Source organism: Brienomyrus brachyistius, chromosome 5 (assembly GCF_023856365.1).
Source record: "Brienomyrus brachyistius isolate T26 chromosome 5, BBRACH_0.4, whole genome shotgun sequence".
Lineage (NCBI taxonomy): Eukaryota > Metazoa > Chordata > Actinopteri > Osteoglossiformes > Mormyridae > Brienomyrus > Brienomyrus brachyistius.
The window spans coordinates 8,748,834-8,768,084 of record NC_064537.1 but is presented as its reverse complement, the minus strand read 5'-3'; the positions used below and the strand labels follow the sequence as shown (position 1 = coordinate 8,768,084).

Here is a 19,251-nt window from a genome sequence, read left to right as displayed (position 1 = left end):
TCACCTAACTTAGACTCCAGCACTGAACAGTACCACTCCCCTCTCTGTTTCCACATATATCCATTGACCTCAACAACTAGGGGTAGATTACTTGCATTTAGTTTCTGCTTGAGGGACCTTCATAGCAAGCGTTACTGGTCCAACTCTTCCAGGTTCCATATATATCCATTAACTTCAACAACTAGGGGTTAGACTATCTTTGTTTAGACTTTATTGGAGCAACTGTCATAGCAACTGCTACTGGTTTGATATACAGAGTTAATTTTAGGACGACCTCTGGTATATGTATCTGTGGTCCTTGTATGCACTCGTCCTTCGTCTTCATTGAAGGATCGCTTTACCAAATTTGATCACAGCGCTTTAAATTCCTTCTGTGATCTTTAGGGTGTCCCAAGAGCACAGAAACAGTACAGAGGATTTGCCTGAAAGCGTAATCAGAAAGGGCATGAAATTTGTGTAAAACCTAACGTGGGACAAGTCTTCACCGGAAAAGCAACAATTCCACTTCAGATAAGCAACATTATGCTTAAAACAGGCATACTTGTGTTGGTGATAAAATTATTTGGAATTTTATTCATATATCTGCATCGTGTCTTCAGCTTTAGTACAACATTGTGATCCAGGACACTTTTTCCACTTTGAAATACATAAATCTCGCAGTATCTTTTAATACAAAGTCAAAAGTAAAATTTTGGAAGAACACAGCATTACCTTCCAATGTACATGGCTGTGTGTTGCATTACTCATCTAGAAAGCTTTGTTACAGAGGAGACAAACTGTGTTAGCATTGCTAACCCTATGCAGTTGTTGAAATAACATAAATTACAGTTTTTCTAGTCTATTGAAAAATATATAAACACATATTTATCACAAATTTCACTTTTGCATAACATGATTGGCACAAGTGCTCTTGTTTTTAATAAGAGCACTCCTACATATTATTTTAGGATGATGTTTTAAATCCCCCTTCTACCTTAGTTGGTGTTATATGAATCTATTGGAAAACTATAGGAAAAATACCACTATGGGATTCTTCCTTAAATTTTTATTAAACATCAAGTATATTTATTGTAATACAGTGTGTGAAATTTTCCTTTACTATTATATCAGAACACTATCATCATCTTTGCTGTAGTTTTCATCATTGGCCACCAGGGGGCGTCTATGCGGTGCCTGGGCATTCCACTTGTGTGCGTCCTGCAGTCCTGGTTCGAGGAAGTACAGGCAAGCTCCAAACCCCGCCAGAACTAGGACTGACACAAGCAGGTAGAGGGGAACAAACCAGTCAAGGAACAGCCAAGGCATGTTTCCGGGGAGTAGCTGGAAGATAATTGGAACGGACAGTTAAGTGCCGAACATGGAATGGAAGAATTCAAAGTGAGACAAAATGGGGGAATTCATACTGTACCGGGGAGACAATAAAGGCTTCAACCTCAGCAAGCTAGAACATTATCAGTATCCAGAGAGAAACGTTTTAATCTAAATAGAGTGAGGATTAAGTGCTTCCACATTCAGGGGGTCACAGAGTCCCCTATTTTTACACTACATATCCTATTAAATCACCTCTACCTGCCTCTGTTCTAAATAACATACAATTCTGTTTGAGTCATTATAATTAACTGTTAAATCACAGTTATCCCTGTACTATTATTGCCACAGCGACTGTACATTATCAATGCAGCCATAAAAACTAGAAAAATTACAGATAATAATATAATAATGATCTAAAAATGCAAACCATCACCTAAATTCACTGCCGCAGCAATGAAGATTCCTATTTTCATTACACAATTTTGCTATGTAAAAACACCGTTTGACCCATACATGCACCAGGCTAAATGTTTGGTAGCTACACTGTAAACGCATGTGATGAATGACATGATGAATCAGGAGGATTGATGACTTCTTTGACTGTCCCATATAATCATGCTCTCAACCACTTGCTGGTGATTCTGCTCCGAACAAAGGAATTTAATGACAAAAATCTTAAAACACAAAACCAATAATTAACGAGAAGGAGGTTGACAGTCCTCCAGGACAGACAGTAACAAGATCATTCCAAGAGTGACCTGCATATCGTCACCTAAACAAACAGACATACTCTAGCCAAGTAGCGTGCTAATTCAACTCAGAGGATCCACAGAGGGAATTAAACGTTAAAAGGCATCTGAATGAAAACCATCTAAGGACACGTTTCGTTACCTGCTGGAATGGAGTAGAGCTGCTCTAGATTTGCGGAGAAGTCCTAGAGGTGCAAAACAGAAATGCTTACATTAACATTTCAAATTAGCTCATCTGCATCAGTAAGAGAATACATTACTTTGGACAGATTCAGTGCTGATTCACATAAACATTGGTCCCTATAGAGGGAACAGCATCCTAACACTGATGCTAATGATTAACGCTTTGGGCAGACTCGTTAGGGGTAATGGGGATGGTTTTCAGCGACCCCCAAAGATGTGCGCTTCATTCAGTCCACAGCGACACAGACATGCCAATAACACTGTGAATGAGAGGTTTGCACAAGTACACACACACACGCTCACTTACCGGGGATCTCGGCTGCCTCGCCTCCTCGTTCTTATCGTAACCGAAAGGTATCGGAGGTGAGCGACTCAAAGTGCAACGTTGATTCCTCAACGTAAGATTACAGAACTACTACTCAAAGGGAGATTTCCCTGACGTGTGAGAGTCTGCAGCCGTTTTGGCTTGCTCTGCCTTATGACGTCACATTTGGAAGTAGGGGGGGGGGGAGTGGGGAGGGGTGGGTGAGATGTTGCCATGGAGACCAGCCTGGTGATGTTGAGCCCAGAGGGGAGAGAAAAATTTATATAACCGCTTCTGTCAAAAGCCCTCGCAAAGAAATAGGGTCAGGTGCCCAGTGTGATTCGCTTCCAGTTCAACTGATAATTTGCGCAGATGAAGGAGTTCATCGCTCCAGTAAGCAAAGTTAAATGACGGCGAATTGTCCAGCCCTCAAAGGGGGGAGTTCACACTGTAACGGACACGCGCGTAATCCCAGATCACATGGGGGAGGTACTGCTGTGCCAAGCCGAGGTGGGAAAGCTCACACCTACCCTGCCCACTGCAGATGTTCGGTTTGTTGGGGGGGGGGGGGGGATGCTGGTAAAAGGCACAAGGAAAACCTGTGCACTTGCCACATGCGTATCCATGGTTACCAGAAGCACTCGACCAGGTCTGTGCCAAACTAACCAGCTCAGGATCAGCCAAAATCTTAATGGGAGGGAGCAAAGAGTCACCCGCAAACGTTTGTGAGTTTGGTGGGATTTTATTTCCTTTGCCACAACATCGGCAGCCTGACACGCTGAGAGGCACAACGGAGAGGTACAATGCCACACATGATCAATAAATACTGTCTCTATATATATTAATATAACATCTTAAAACAGATTTCATCTTCGCCTTGACTCAAGATGTTAAACATTAAAATTTTCACAATAGTAATTTTCGCAACTCCCAAAATTGGTACCACATAAATGCACCGATACCTGAAATATGTCAGTTAATGTTAAAACATTTTAGTCTGCAGCAGCAGCACAGTGATTCACTAAGTGTGTATGCATGCGTGTGCAGTTTCACTCGCCCCCCCACCCTAGCTAGACAATCATTTTAGAAAAGCCCCTTCAAAGTTAATGCGTCTTTATAAAAACACAACGACAATCCCAGAGTTCCAGATTTTTTTTGCTGTTAATTCTGACATGGTTTTGTGGATCCAGTCCTTGAAGTTAGGTGTGGGTCGGTGGGGAAGATCCCCAGTGAGGAACCAGTGTGTTAATGGACCTTTGTGCATCTGAAGTAGAATGATGTCTGTGCCAGCGACTGAGGTCCTGACTCTTACAGTTTAGCAGCCAAGTCTGAGGCTCCGCCCTCCAGGAAATCGGTGATGATGGAGGCCACGGTTTCGGGGTCATTCAGATGAACATGATGGTTCCCTGGCACTGTCAACACGCGGCCCTGCAGAGGAGAGGTATGTCGTTTATTCCGGGTGGCTGATACGCTCACGGGAGGAGAGAAAGGAAGAGTGAAGATGAACTATTTACAAACTAGCTATCAGTCCCCTAACTGACTGTGATCTGTCTTAGCTGGGCTGTCGCTATGTTGCATGTGCCTTTGTCAATAGGCCTGTGTCACTGTCAGTAGGCCTCCTATTCATCATACTTTGGTTGTGTCCCTTGTCTGTTCTTGCCTTTTTGTGTGCAGTTGTGCTTGTCCAAGTGTGTGTGTGTGTGTGTGTGTGTGTGATGTATGTACTCCATTGTTATGACCAAATGTCCCCCCCAATGTAATAGAAACCTGTTATTTGACATTGCAGGGACCCATTTTTTCAGGCCCCAGAAGGCAAAATTCAACTTTATAAAACTCTGTGACTCTGTGACTGCGATCAAAAAACTAAAATGCCAAAAATCTTATATTTTGTTTGGTCACTTGTGGTTAAGGTTAAGGCTGGGTAGGGGTTAAGCGTGTCATTCTTGGGATTAGGGTTATGCCCACAGAAATGAATGGACATGTGTCTTTGTGTGTGTGTGTGTGTGTGTGTGTGTGTGTGTGTGTGTGTGTGTGTGTGTGTGTGTGTGTGTGTGTGTGTGTGTGTGTGTGTGTCGTGTTCCCCTAGCTGTGCATGTCGGTGTGGACACTTACCCCGAGGCCTTTAAAGCCATCCAGCAGGGTAGAGAAGTACCTCTTCTGCTCTGGATTAGACGGTATTTTCATAAGTCCATCCTCTGCCCTGGAGAGAAGGTGCTTTAAAAATCTCTTCATTCCCAAAATGTGGAAAAACTAGCTAATTCCTAAGGATAAGAAAACGGTGAATTCCAGTCTATTTTCCCCTGCCAGTTGAAACCTTTGTTTTTACTTTCTGACAACACTAATAACAGTGAGAACTACTACATCTACAAAACTGAATGTGTAACATCAAAGTACATATAGAAATAACAAGCTCATAAATACTTATGCTAATACCTAGACTAACTGATGTTTTCCTTACTGTAATAATGCGGTTTCATTAATGACTGTAACATGAAGTGATGTGGAACCATGCCTAAATCACAAAGAAATATTTTTCCCAGTTCACACTAATCAGTTGAGGTCGGAAAAACATTAACAGAAGCCACATCACTGGAGACAGCAGCTGTTATAAATAACTCTTGAGTGGCACAAGTGACAAAATCATGAATCTGGTCAACTTGCGCTGAGACAAAATCACGGAATTTCATTGCTCGATCATTAAAGTAATCATTAAAGAGCAATTACAGGAACAACTATTTTTACTGCACAAAACAGCTTTCAAACGAATGATTGACGGCACATTTGTGACCCATTACTTAACGCAATTATTCACAAAAAACCTCCGAAGGCTGCAAATCCATCACCTAGAGAATGGAGACAGGAAACAGCCCTTATTCATGGTCCATCTTACACTGGAATTTCGTTCTTTATGCTTAGAAATTTAATACAATTAAGCACCCCTAAAAAATGATTGACGGAAGACTCTTACATAGGTTACAAATCACGGTAAAACAACCGTCTGGCTCCCAACATCCAACTCCATTATTTATACGCTCAAAAAACAAACTTTACTGCTCCTCTGATGCACGTCTTACAGCAGTTGAAAACCATTCAAGTAATGGGAGAAGCACTTTCTCGTCGAATACGTGAAACAAAACTGACAAATTTTCTATATTCCAATGATTTATATAAACAGAAAATACACAACTCTGTATCAACGGCGCTTATAGCCCATGTGATGCCCAGAAACTCCATTTCCCAGATTACACAGGGAAATAGTGCGCCCCCCACCCCCCGCCCTGCCACAGCAGGAAGAAGGACTTACAGGACAACAAGAACTTTAGCCTGTATTCTGGATTGCAGCTCCAGGCTCTGCTCTAAGCTGAGGCGCACAATGTTCGTCTGACGGAGAGGAAAAGTGAGAGAAAGACAGAGAATGACATCAACATAACTTGTATTAGACATGATGGAGTGAATATTGGACTACAACCTGCAGACTCCAGCATTCAGGGGAGGAAATACAGCCAACACTCACCAAGTTGATTCTAAAATCTCTGTTGAAAACCACACCTATAGGGAAAGAGAGGGGGTATTTAATGCCATACCGTGGTGACCATTAGTAGGTTTGAATGCCAGTCTAAGACCTCATGAGCTCAATGATCCAACTTAGCTAAACTTATTCATTGAAATTGTGTACTGTCCTTCCTTTATTTGCTTTATTGGGGTCTATAGCGCCTAGGTCACTATTACATTTGGTAGGATTTGTTATTATTTTTCTCCCCTAAAACGAAATGGGCATCCTAAACCGTAAGACCTAAACTGACCAGACTTGGTAGGAAGATGTCAATTCCTACCCACTACTCAGACCGTCCGACCCAAGTCAGACAGTGACTGTGCGTTTCGGCCAATATCTCCTGACCAGTTAGTCCTAGAGACAAATTCTGTTTTTCTGCAGATACAGGCAGCCATTCCTTACAAATCTGCCAGTGAAACTATTAACTTCCGCCTGGATGATTTTTGGCTAATTTGCATGACTTGAAAAACCTACTCTTGCCTACCAGTCCAACTTCATCTGACCATTCAGACCCCTGACCTGAGCAATGTAATAATATTTAAAAGATCTGACACTTGTCTACCACATGGCCATTAGCCACATCCAAACTCTACCTTAATCCGGCCTATTTTGGTCAGACAGCTATAACTCGGGTATGCCTTGACCTACGTTAACCAAATTTGAAATCCTACCTCCCAGCATTGTTTTGGGGACACAGTAAAAGGTTGGCTGCATTTCATCAATATGGGATGCTACAACTACCTGCTGCCAATATCTCCTGACCTCCTTGGCCAATCCAAGTGAAATTTGGGAGATTTGTACTAGGCCCAAGCCTGAGGTCAGAGACATATTACAAAAGTCAGAAGTCATAAATGCTGGCCACCACCAGCCAATCAAAATCAAGCATCCATTTGACAGGCTTAACAATAACCAATCTGAACCAAAACTGGAGGATCCATTACTCTACAGACCCTCAGTCCATCCTGGTCCAAGTCTGCCAAAAGGGGGTGCTACAGTGACAAATTTAGCATTTCTGCCTATTTCTCTTGAAATGTCCAGCTTATAGTTGAGATTTGTTGCGAGGAGTATTCCAGATGGTATGTCAAATCAAACAACCTATAGAACTTGGGTTACCTCTTTCAATTATTGCCTATTTGAAAACAATTTTTTCAAACTCATTCTAGGATTCTCACCCACCCTATGTAATTCTGGGACCATTCAAATCCGAGTGTCCTTGAAAATGATTATTAAAAAAATCTTAACCTTTCAGTAAGGTGCGGCCACCAGGCAAATCCAGACCGTACCTGTGCCACGCCCACTGCTATCAAACAGCCATATCTCATGCGTACTTTGGCCAATAAGCATTAAACATATGTACTGTAGGACAGTTACTGGGGAAGGGCCTTACAGATTTGATGCCGATCAGTCAATAGAGGGCGCTACAGGAATATAAAATGTGTCTCTAAACCTGCAAAACCAGTGCAACCAACGGTTTCCTCATTTCTCTGAATTGGTCAAAACCCTTTTTACCTTTTTAGCTAATTCAGCTGAAATGTCCTTACTGTTCATAAAGAATTGTCACCTTTCCCTTCAACGGAGTCCATATTTTTAGTTTCCGTTCATTTTACTGCCATTTGACTTCATTTACAAGTCAGCCAGTGCGCAATGCAATATTTTGAATTGTTTTATTAATTAGCCAGCAGGTGGAAGCAGTGATCCATTTCATAAATGCCATTCAATACTTTCAGGCCTCCTCATGTCTAAAAGAAGAGCCGACAGAAGGACAGAAAGGATTATTTATTTAATACACTGGCCACCAGTGACAGTCAGTACAGTGCATACTTTCCAGCATTACACCTGTACTGTTTGTACGCCCTGGATGATCTGTCACACTGGACCCTTCAGTCACGGTTTGTTTGTTTTTGATACCAAGGTTGGCGTCGTCTATCCCTTATCCCATGATGCACTGACTTGTGAATGGGGCCAGGGAGGGAAATTAAAAAATGCATATTTTACAAATGCTTGTGTTTTTCTACATGTCGATAAAAAGAAACTTATTAAATATATATTTAAAGTGGATTAAATTTAAGCTCCCAGACTGGCCAAATCAAGTACAGCAGAGAAACCCTCTACTCTACAGTCAACTTTGTAAAGCAATGCAAATCCATTACCGCTTATCCAAAACGTTATTATATCGTCATCATATCGTTCTTATATTGCCATAATTATACTATCATTACCACTTATCCAAAACATTATTATATCATCATTATATCGTTCTTATATTGTCGTAACTATACTATCATTACCGCTTATCTAACTTTATAAAGAAATACAAATCCATCTTCATTTATCACTTATCCAAATTGTTATCACGTTGTCCTTATACCATCGTCACCGCTTAACCAACTTTGGAAAGCAATGCAAATCTATCCTCTATCACCACATCCAATACAAAATCACGGTGAGACTGCAGCCTATTACAGGGAGCAAAGGGCACAAGGACAGAGATGCCGCACACTGGATGCTAGTCCATCACAGGAGACAATACAACTCAGTTCAATTTAAACAATACAAGCTATGTCTTGCACCTTATGTAATGACATCATTCGTTGTATATGGAAGTCCTGTTTTCAGCCATAAACCTTTGAGATGCCCCACGTCCCCCTTGAAGGGCAGGAAAAGCAGAAGCAATTCAGATGTAACAGCATCCATAAGCACCGGTTTTAGACTCATTTGAGCGTTGCTGAAAGCCATTAAAGGAAACAAGTCAATGTATTAAGGGAGAGAAGAGAAGAAGGATTGGGGCTGACCTCCGTCAACTTGCGCGCTGCCTCTCTCCAAAAGGACGTGAACAGATTTCTCAGACAAAGACGGATTGGCTGTCATCAACCTGAGATAGAGACAGTATAAGTTTTAGTCGGCATCATTTTACCATTGAGATGTAAAGCAGCAAAGAGTGAGAAGGCAACACTACTAAAACAGAACTAGACTACGGGCTGAAATTTAATGACTTAATGGGACACTGATGATAAAAGTCTTGAGAATTTCAAACATACTTTACAGAGGAAACTCTCAGGGTGGATTTATTCAAGTGAAGCTCAGCTCTGTGCCGAGAGACCGCCAACGCGCCTAGCTTACGTCACCCAATTAGAAGGTCAGAAATAACCTTTCTACTGCTTTCTCATAAGTGTAAAGCCGTTCTCTCTTCTCATCTTTCTTTTTTTCAAACTCAATCATCTCCTCGATCCCTTTTCTTGCGAGTCCTGCCATCTCTTTCTAGAGAGAGAGAGAGAGAACATCTGAGATATAACATTGGAGATTCAGGAAAGATGTCAATACCCATCATTCCCACAATAAGGGTCACCACAGCCATACCATCTCAGTAGGGAGGAAGCCGAACGAGTCCAGGAACACGACAGATTCCACCATCTCGGGATATAACGCGCTGAACTGCAATTAAACACATTCAATCCCGTCAAGCTCAGAGCAAGCAGCTGGGGTTAATTTTGCACACAACGGACCTCCCAGTAGCTTCCATGCTGGCCAAGTGGCCCCAGCATGACTAAGGGCTGTAACCGTTAATAATTATAAACCCAGCACACAGGAAATATTCAGACATGCTACTTGTTGCCTTGATTCAATAAGTGGAATATCAAAAGGTATAATCAACCATGACAGATGGCAGAGAGCGACCAAAGGAAAGTCTCACCAAACCAGCAATGTTGCCTCCTGTAAAATAAAAGGAAATGATTAATTGAGATGCTCCAAAGATGGAGAGAGAGGGCAACAGAAGCCATGGGACCAACATTCAAAGACAAAAAAAGACAAGGGTGAGGAGAAACAGCTGGGGGGGGGGCATTCTGGTTTACATTAACACACTGTAAACACTTACCCATGCTGTGTCCAATTATGGAGAAGCGTTTCCACTGCAGAGCTGAAATGACATTGGGATCCACAGAAGTTACCCCTAAATAAGCAGCACCGATTCCACATCATACCAAAGGGTTGGGGGGGGGGGGGTGACTCGTACCTTCGACGACCTGCCGCACGTCGTACACGTACGCGGGGAAGGTGTAGAAGACTCCTGCCGGCCTGTGGCTGGACAGTCCATGGCCGACCAAATCCACGGCCACACACTTCCAGTCTGATGGGGAAGAGGGAGCAGCACAGGCGCATGGCATAAAGCGGACATAGTACTGCGCCCACAGTCCCCCCCCATCACAACCTTGGCATCACAACTAGAGCAAAAGCAGCCTGACGGTTTTTTTTTTTTTTTTTAAAGTTTCTATCATTAAAACTATGTTCTCTGGTAAATTTCATGTTATGTAATTATAGTAGTAGTCGCACAGAAATCATTTTTTGTTATAAACTGTCCTTTCTATTACTACCACCACTAATACAAATCATAATAAATAATAATAATAATAATTAGTTGAACCTCTTGGTAGAAATGGAATTAGGGTGTTGAATGACCCAGCATTGTCTGCCCAGCCATGCAGGCACAGTACTGGACGGCCATGATCAGGACCCCAAGCTTGGCCCCTTATTTCTCCCCATGGCACCGACACATGTAGCTCTGAAACTGTTACATTAAGAAAAAGAGGGAAAAATAACACTGATGGATGCGAATAACTGGATGTTTTTCATGAAAAGGTCCTGATCTCATTTCATTAATAAACAAAGGGGTCCAGGAAGGGAATAAGGGGGGAAATGCACTCAGTTTGGTAGGTAAATTTAACTATTGTCAAGATGACTGTTTTCTCATTGACTTCAACCTGTGGAAACTTGTACACAGGGAGATGCATTTATCTGCGTAGGTGGAATACCACAACATTAACCATTTGTTGTCCTAAAATCATTTTGGTTATATTATTATTATTATTATAGGGTTGCAGCACTATGTGCTTGGAGCCCTATTAATAGTAGCAGTAAGAACCCACCGTTGTCTTAATGATGCTGTGATGTACCACAAAACACCCATATAAAGTGCCTTGGGGCAACTGTTGTGAAAGGCGCTATATAAAAATAAGTTGTATTGAATCTTCTATAACTACTAATACAGTACAGGGCCATGGTAAGGACACCAGTCCATCACAGGGATCGCCTAACTGCAAAGTGGTATGTTTGCACCATGGGAGGAAACACTGGCAAACACGGGGAAAACGTGAAAACTCCACGCATACAGAGGTACGCCATATCATCATCACCGACAACAATAATAATGATAATATAACGGAAGGAAACTTCATTACGTCAATTCTTTTGCGTTACCTATTTCTTATAACTAATGGTATAAAATGGTAAAAGAAGAGCATTTCTAAATGTGGCTGGTGGTAGTCGTAGATATGGTAGACGCGCTGCTATGACAGTCATCCTGCCACTCTTATCGGACCGAGCATGTGTATGACATCTCCTCACCAACTTGCTTCATAATCGCTGTTGTAGAAAAGTGTCGAACACTTCTTAGGCTCGCAATCATCCTTTGCAGCCTGGGAAAAGTGAAGTGAGAGAGAGGCACACTACGCGTTAATACTGAACCTAGTCTAATAAGCATGTACGGTCAACGACATCCACCGCGATTCCTGCGGTACTGGAAAAGCCGATTGAACGTGTTTTAATGTCAAACTTCTGTAACAAACCGGGAACGACAGAGACTGAAATAAACAATGGCGCTCTTTAGGTCGCTCAAAAGGCTTACGTGTCATCAGGGAAAACAGCGCATTCCGCTTTCAGATTAACTTCTTTAAACCCTATTATTCTATGCAATCGCCCGATTTCCCCAAGATACAACCTTCGAGACTTTACCTGATCTTTCTTCCGGTAAATATCCCTCGTGACAGCAACCCGACCAATCAGAGCCCCGCTGAAGTAAAACGGGTTGATTGACACACGGGAAAACCAATCCCAGGCAAAAATGAAACAACTTTTGCTAAAGAAAAAAAACAACAACCAAGTTTATAATAATAGACTAAACCCTGTCCCACGAATAGTATTAATCGGTGTTTTTAGAGTTGCAGCGACAGGATAGGCAGAGCAGGCAATGGCCTCGGGCCCCGAGGTATGACGGGGCCCCCGAGGAAGGCCGATTACAAAGGACATTGCATCGACAAATCTGCTTTGTGCGTTCTTTTTTCACAGTGAAAATAAAGGTTTTGTGCTTATTAAATTCTCCTTGTTGATATTATTAAATTTACATTTCACAGTAAAATATAATACATTTTACCATACCCGGGGAGAGGGCGTTAGGGGGCCCCCTGAGTCCCTACAATCACCTCTGCATTTTTTTAAATAACTTTCATTTTTTAAACGACTTTCAAGGGAACAAGAATAATAAGACTGCATGACTATTTCAATATGAATATTTTAACGAACAAGGTAGCAGTGCCTAAATGAAGGCACAGAGATGACAACGTTTTCCATAGGTAGAGTTCAAACAAATAACGTGAACAAGCTACCAAGTCAAAGCTAAACTCCATTAGTTATTCGTACTGCATGTTTAAATCAAGGCCCTGATTTGTGAGTCCTTGGTCTTTATTTACATAAAATTTATATTACAGATGCTTTTGTACAAGTGTACAAGTGAGGATTAGAGAACAAGGTCAGATAGTATTTCTGGAGCAGCTGGGGTTAAGGGCCCAAGGTAGCAGATCTAAAGCAGTGACCTTCATTTGACAGTCCTAACCTGCTGAGCTATATTCCACCATATAATTTTAAGTATATACATCTAATATTAAAATATTACTGCTTTGATATTAGATTACACACCTACCTGCCTTACATTTGCCAAGAAAACAGTTACATTGAAAATGGAGGCATTACAAATTACGAATGAAATTTCATTTACAGATGTCGTATTTGACCTTGCATCTCTGAGTATCTTTATATTGAACTACACTAACCATGATGAAGCCGATCCTTCTCTATTGACACATGTTCAACTTGAAGGCTCTAATATCAGGTCACGGTTTGAAATCACACGTATGCCTTCCAAATCAAACAGGTAGCATTTGCTATCATCTGTAATTTCTGGATGAGGCCAGCAGGGGACGTCAGAGCATTGCCTAGAATTTCTGCATGCGCCTCAGATGTGTTTCACCATAATGGCCACCAGGGGGAAGCGCACTGTATTAAAAAAAATAATTCCATTCTCAATTACATTTGGAATGGACTGGGTGCGCGCCTCTGTACGTGACTGAGTGAGAGTATGAGGGGTCCTCCAGGCACGGGGGCTTTTTAATCGTTCATAAATGTCCCAGCATATATACTTTACAGAAATAGTGCTAAGGTATTTCCCATGTAAATGATTTCAGTGAAACTGCTAAATCCACGCACATTTTGAGTATTTGCGATGGGGCTCTCTGGAATAATTGTATATACACTTAGATACCAACTCGAAGTGGCATACCTCGGCTGTATCATTAAGTTCCCATCAACAAAGTTGTGATTAACGAGATTGCCGAGAGTCTGTTTTTCTGGGTAGTGCCAAAGGCTATCTTTGGTCGGTGGCCTTTTCCCTTTGCATAGGCTGAAAGACTGTCTGAGATCCTCTGTCTAGATGCCGTTGGACTGCTGTTATCTTCCTATCTGTTTATCCCTATCATCTCCCCACACCCTTCCCTTCCTTACATTGTCGTGGTGGAAAGGCTTTGCGTCTGATATTTTTGTTTAGCCTCCCCTGGGATGAAGGGTCCCTAAGATATATACAGTCCATGACCAGTCATGTGATGCAAAAAGCCACCTTCAATGTTTAACCGTTAATGGCAATGATTTACTTTGCAGATAAATTATTTGCTGCGAGTGGTATTGGATGAAAAAGTATCATTTTTTGAGGGAAATGAGACTGGCCCGTCATGCGTTTTAGTGATGACATTCTTGTCCCCTCAATGAACACAATGCCCAGTGTAGGAGTTGGTGTCCGTTTCAAAAGAGCACAGTCAGTGAGAGAGGAATTCTATGCCACTTAATAAATTAATAAAGATAAATGAATAAATTAAGTTACTTCAAAAAATAAACTATGCACCATACACTTTTCCGTTGCACTAAAAACGTTTTGCAGTGTTCCTGTAAAAAAAACGAGCAGAAAAGTGTTTTTCTTTACTTTTTTAAATTACACTTTGATCTTTCTTGTTCAGATACATGCTTATCCCCTGAAGCCGGATAATCCACTTTGTTTGATGGCTTTGCCAAAGATGTGGATTAATTAAAAGCATTATGAGCACCGACTGCCTTGGCTCTGCCGACACCAATATATTTTATTTAACATTTGGAGCTTTCATTTGGAACCTAAGGCGAGAGGGAAATTGTATTTGAACTAAACTTATCTGTGAGCGAATGCGTTAGCAAGACTGGAACAAAATAAGCAGCTGCTGAAGCCATGCAAACTCGTGCAGCAGTTGGGCAAAGTGAGAGAGTGAGGCGAAGTGAACAACAGACAGAAGAGAGTGAGGCCAAAAGGAGAGGCCAGGGAATGATCCAGATAGAGAGGTAAATTCCTTTTATAGAGTTTCACCTCTCTTGTGGAAACCTGAAGAGGCTTCCATTGAAAGCTGCCCCCTCATTCTCCTCAAACGAGGACATCACAATCTTCCCTCTATCTATGACCATTTTTGTAATTTTTTTTCATTTGTATGCTTTGGCAACAATCCCTCCTGGTCACGCTAGCAGTCTGGCTCGCCTTGGACCGATAACCTCTAATCACACCCCAATGACATTGGCCACATACGAGCCGCGACTTGCCATTTGTCGAATGTGTCAGCAGTCAGACACGGAAAGTTCACCATTTTGCACTGTGTTGGTTAGCTTGTGACCAAGAACATGAGGCAAGTACAGTGATGAATTATTTAGTCGAAGGCAAAATGTTTACACCACGAACCTATTCCAAGCAAAACGTACAGCTTGGAAGAGTCGACGCACTTAAGTTGAATGCAACTAGTCCTGTTAGTTTAAATAAAAAAAACTAATAAAAAATAAGATGAACAAAATGTATATGGCATATATAAAAAAGTGTGGAACAATGCTGTAATAGTATCAGGGAGGGAGGAAAAGAGGTGGAGTTAATTCTTAAGACAGGAAAAGGGGGGGGGGAGAGAGGGATTGATGGTTGGGCCGTAATTCATGAGTCAAGTTGAGGGGTATAAAAGGTAAGGTTTGGGAGTTGGAACATTGCACTGAGACATTAAACAATTCACAAACAACTTAACCCGGGACTTCACCTGATTATCTTGCACGGTATGTTTCCATTGATTCATTGTAGATTTTTTGAGTAAGTGCATGACTTATTGTGGTGCTGACTGGTGAATGCATTTTTCGTGGTTTGGTTCAAGCTATTTCAGCAAACGAGGACATGCATTCGGCTGCACGCTTTTTAAATGCTACAGAAAAGTTTTCTAACCACTTACTCAGTGCAGCGTTGCAGGGTTGGCCTGGAGCCTCCTCCGGGCATCATAGGGTACAAGGTAGGTAGGGACACACCCTGAATGAGATGCCAGTTTATCACAGGGCACTAATTTGCTTAAATGCATGCCTTTGAATTGCAGGAGGATACTCGCACAACTGTGCACAGCAATAACAGGCAAGATTCACACACAGAACGGGGGGATAGGGATTTGAACCCCCAATTATGGAGATGTAACGGTTAGCCACTGAGTTACCACTTAGGAAGGTTTCTGGGATTGCATTGATTTAAACGATAGACAGTATCTGGCTTAAATATGCATCCAAAAACACATTCAAACAGGCGAAGATTCTCAAAGGTTATCCTTTAACAATTGTTAAAGGCGAGGGGCTCTCTTTCCAAGAACTTTTAATTGAATATTAGGATCATTTTAATTTGCTTAATTATAATGAATGATTAAGCAATGTAAGATCCTAGGCGAATGCAAGAATTAATCATTTAATCGTTATAATCATTATCTAGACGATGACCAGCGAAACAGAGGATACGATGAGCTTGAAAGAAACACAAAGAAGAAACCCATTAGCGAAAGTGTAGCTCTGTGTAAAACTCACGGGGATCCGATTGCATTATTCCCCTGCCCGGAGAAAGAGGGGGCTGAAAGAAGAGGAAATGTTTTATACTCAGATGGACATTTACCCAGGCATCTCAGGTTTAGAAGTCTCAATAGAGTTCAGTAGCAAATTGCAATTTAAAACTGTTGCAATTTTAAACCGCCTTTTTTTTTTTAAACCAGCAAAGTTGCTCTTTTAACCACAACGTCGCTGGTGCGGTGTGGGGGGAAAAGAAATCGTTTTATCAAGATACAAATACTTGCAAAACAATGATGAGTAAGGATTTTTTAAACACGCATTTACAGACATTACCGTCGCGATGCAAAGCTCCCGCCGTAAGGATAATGTGAAGTGAAGGTTAGAGTGCTGAGTGAAGGGAAACCAGGCGAAGCCAGATCGCGGCTAGGCGACGTGTCTGTTAGCGCAGCTCGTCTGGGGCGCCTCAGTTTCCCGAGCGTTGACTGAGCGGGCAAACATTAGAGGTCAGCTGACTGCAGTCAGCATTCAAAGAACGAGCCCGAAATAATTAGCATTGCAGAAAGGTCACTGTACAGACTGTCAGAGCTGCAGCTGATATAAATAACCACAAAGACTCTTTTATACTTATCTGAATATTATATAGCAGGTCAAGGTCACAGATTGCTATTGTTATACCATTGAGCAGGCTAACAAACTAACTAAATAACTAAAAAAAATTATAGGAATTATGAGATAGATATAGTGGTATTGCTCTGATATATTCTAGGTATAGCTGCTTTTTTTTAATTCTAATTGATTTCAATGGCTACAAATAATGCAGAAGAGTGATTTAGTGTTAATCCCACCTCAGCTCTGAATGAGTGTGGAGTTTGAATGTTCTCACCATGTCACATGGCGTTACGTAGCATGGTCCGAAGAGCTGTGCGCTGTCCCCACATGCCTTCAATCCGTCATATTTCGTAATGACCCTGTTGACTGCTGACTCGCCTCTGACATTGTCTATTACCGTGTGTTACCCAATCAACCTTTAGTGAGAGACACACCCTCAGCAAGCTTACCACCTACTTAGCCTCACTATTGTTTATGGTTCCTGGTGGGGGGGGGTGTCATTGAATTAGAATTAATTATAATTAATATTAAAAATGGCCCTCTCAAGGAAGTAATTTTCCATCTTTTGTTTGACCTCTCCAGTCTACGCTTTTCTGACGCTTGCAGACAGAGGGTCAGTAGCGAACACTAATCACACTGACGGTTCTCTTTTGCTTCGTTTCAGAGGATGTCTGACTTTGACCAGATTCTGAAGTACTGGCCCGCCGTCGAGAAGGACTACAGAGGAGTTGGCGGCGAGGTTCTGACCCGGTCAGTCATCATGTTTCACTGGTCCTCAGCAATCTGTCTTCCATGCATTAAATTTGTCATGAGTGAGAATGTTTCCATGTAGATCTTAAGTGGGGATTTTTGTTCTTGGCTGAAAAGTGTGTTTTAAATAGAACAAACCCGTTTAAGCACCATTATATTTCATGGAGCTGATGAGGTCATTCATTCCTTTATCTTGAAGAAGGCTTTTCTTCCCAGAAACGGCATTAATACCTCCGTCACCCGCCCCCCCATAACGTTATTATTCACGGAGACGTGGGAATTCATCAGTAAATATTACCTGGCCTGGTGTTTTATTGCCTATGACTGCCATTTACAAAGAGATAACCAACAAATGAGCTGATAAGATTGTAAATCTCCCTCCAGTCTGTTCAAGGAGTATCCCGACACACAGAAGCTGTTCCCTAAGTTTGTCGGGATTCCGCAAAGCGAACTGGCCGGCAATGCAGCAGTGGCGGCCCACGGCGAGACTGTGCTGAAGAAGTTGGCGGAGATTTTGAATGCCAGGGGGAATCACGGCCCAATCCTCAAGCCACTGGCAACCAACCATGCCAAGACACACAAAATTGCTCTCAACAACTTCAAGGTGGGAGATCATACACAAGCGGTACTTCTCTCACAGTAGCACAGGATTATTTAAAATCCAATTCTAAACAACTTTTATCCCAATAGACATTCGTAGCTTAGTTATATTCTCTTTATACTCATCTTACACAGCAGAAAGAGATTGGGAACTTGACTCAAGAATGGCACAAAGATTATAATCAGAGGTGGCGATTTCAGGTCCAAAGTACAAATCCAGACCAAGATTTTGTTTCTACCAACCAGTTGAGTCCTCTGTGTCTGTGACTCTTTATACTCAATTGGTTGGTTGAAACAAAATCTTGGTCTGGATTTGTACTCTCTCCACCTCCGATTATAATCGTCTCCATTGTGCTGACAGTGAAGGTCATGTCCAGTGAGCTGGTGTGTTTGTGTGTTTCCCTCACTGACCTCTCTCTCTGCTGGTCCGTTTCAGCTGATCACCGAGGTCCTCGCGAAGGTGATGGCTGAGAAAGCCGGGATGGACGCGGCAGGACAGACAGCCCTGCGGAACGTGATGGGAGTGGTCATTGCGGATATAGACGCTGTCTACAAGGAAGTCGGTTTCCAGGGTTAAAGAGGAAAAACCCCACCGTAAACAGAATTGCAGACTTTGTGAAAATTAATAGCAACTTACAATAGCATTTAATCGTCTAATAGACATAAATGGTAAATGACTCAGGCACCACATTATATGGTAACTGTACTGCAAGGCTATTAACTAAGAGCTGGTAAGAACATGTTTAATACTAGTAGCTATGATTCCGGGTGAAAGACTCAGCGGGGAAAGAGAGAGGGTCTGAACGGAGACATGACTTGCTTTCACATTTCTAAAGGGGCCTTATATAGACAACAGTTTATTACTTTCACTATTCTAACGCAATCTTTCCTCTTGATTTTAGCTATGTAAGCTTGATTGCTGTTTTCATAAAGAATCAACTTGTTTTTTTCTGTGTTCTGAGGATCACAATTAAAGGGAAATTATATACATCATTTGCAAAACTGTGTCAGTCTTTACTCCTTCACATCGGCGCCTCTCGTTTGTTATTTACTGATGGTCTCATCTGAGGCCCATGACATGAAGCCATTTCACCACAGAGTAAACAATGAGGCTGTTTACAGGAAGTGCACTGACAGTATGCGCACGTAGGAACTTGAGCCTGTCGGCAGACGGATACAGCCGTCGGCCAACAGGAATTCCGAGAAGATTCAGAAACAGGGTA

The 19,251-nt window shown here is 41.9% G+C and overlaps 2 protein-coding genes across 5 annotated transcripts; one reads left to right on the top strand and one right to left on the bottom strand.

The window, feature by feature from the left end:
- Positions 1-1,155: 1,155 nt before the first annotated feature.
- On the bottom strand, positions 1,156-16,977 carry LOC125742522 (serine hydrolase-like protein). Of its 4 annotated transcripts, none has more exons than XM_049014609.1 (15): positions 11,781-11,923; positions 11,501-11,571; positions 10,521-10,664; positions 10,113-10,226; positions 9,975-10,016; positions 9,792-9,811; positions 9,458-9,532; positions 9,249-9,358; positions 8,893-8,972; positions 6,062-6,096; positions 5,852-5,928; positions 4,660-4,747; positions 3,860-3,975; positions 2,203-2,245; positions 1,156-1,253 (listed from the first exon to the last, which is right to left on the bottom strand). In XM_049014609.1, exons 2-14 carry the CDS (start codon positions 11,559-11,561, stop codon positions 2,227-2,229), a joined length of 981 nt encoding a protein of 326 aa, XP_048870566.1. In that variant the 5' UTR covers positions 11,562-11,571; positions 11,781-11,923; the 3' UTR covers positions 1,156-1,253; positions 2,203-2,226. The 4 variants fall into 4 exon arrangements, with proteins under 4 accessions (XP_048870566.1, XP_048870570.1, XP_048870568.1 ...); XM_049014613.1 differs by lacking the exon at positions 11,781-11,923 and adding an exon at positions 16,953-16,977 and having other exon boundaries at positions 1,223-1,320; XM_049014611.1 differs by having other exon boundaries at positions 1,223-1,320; positions 11,888-11,997.
- Positions 15,152-19,030, top strand: LOC125742549 (myoglobin-like). Its single transcript, XM_049014655.1, has 4 exons — positions 15,152-15,310; positions 17,343-17,428; positions 17,813-18,032; positions 18,465-19,030. Exons 2-4 carry the CDS (start codon positions 17,346-17,348, stop codon positions 18,603-18,605), a joined length of 444 nt encoding a protein of 147 aa, XP_048870612.1. The 5' UTR covers positions 15,152-15,310; positions 17,343-17,345; the 3' UTR covers positions 18,606-19,030.
- Positions 19,031-19,251: the final 221 nt, after the last annotated feature.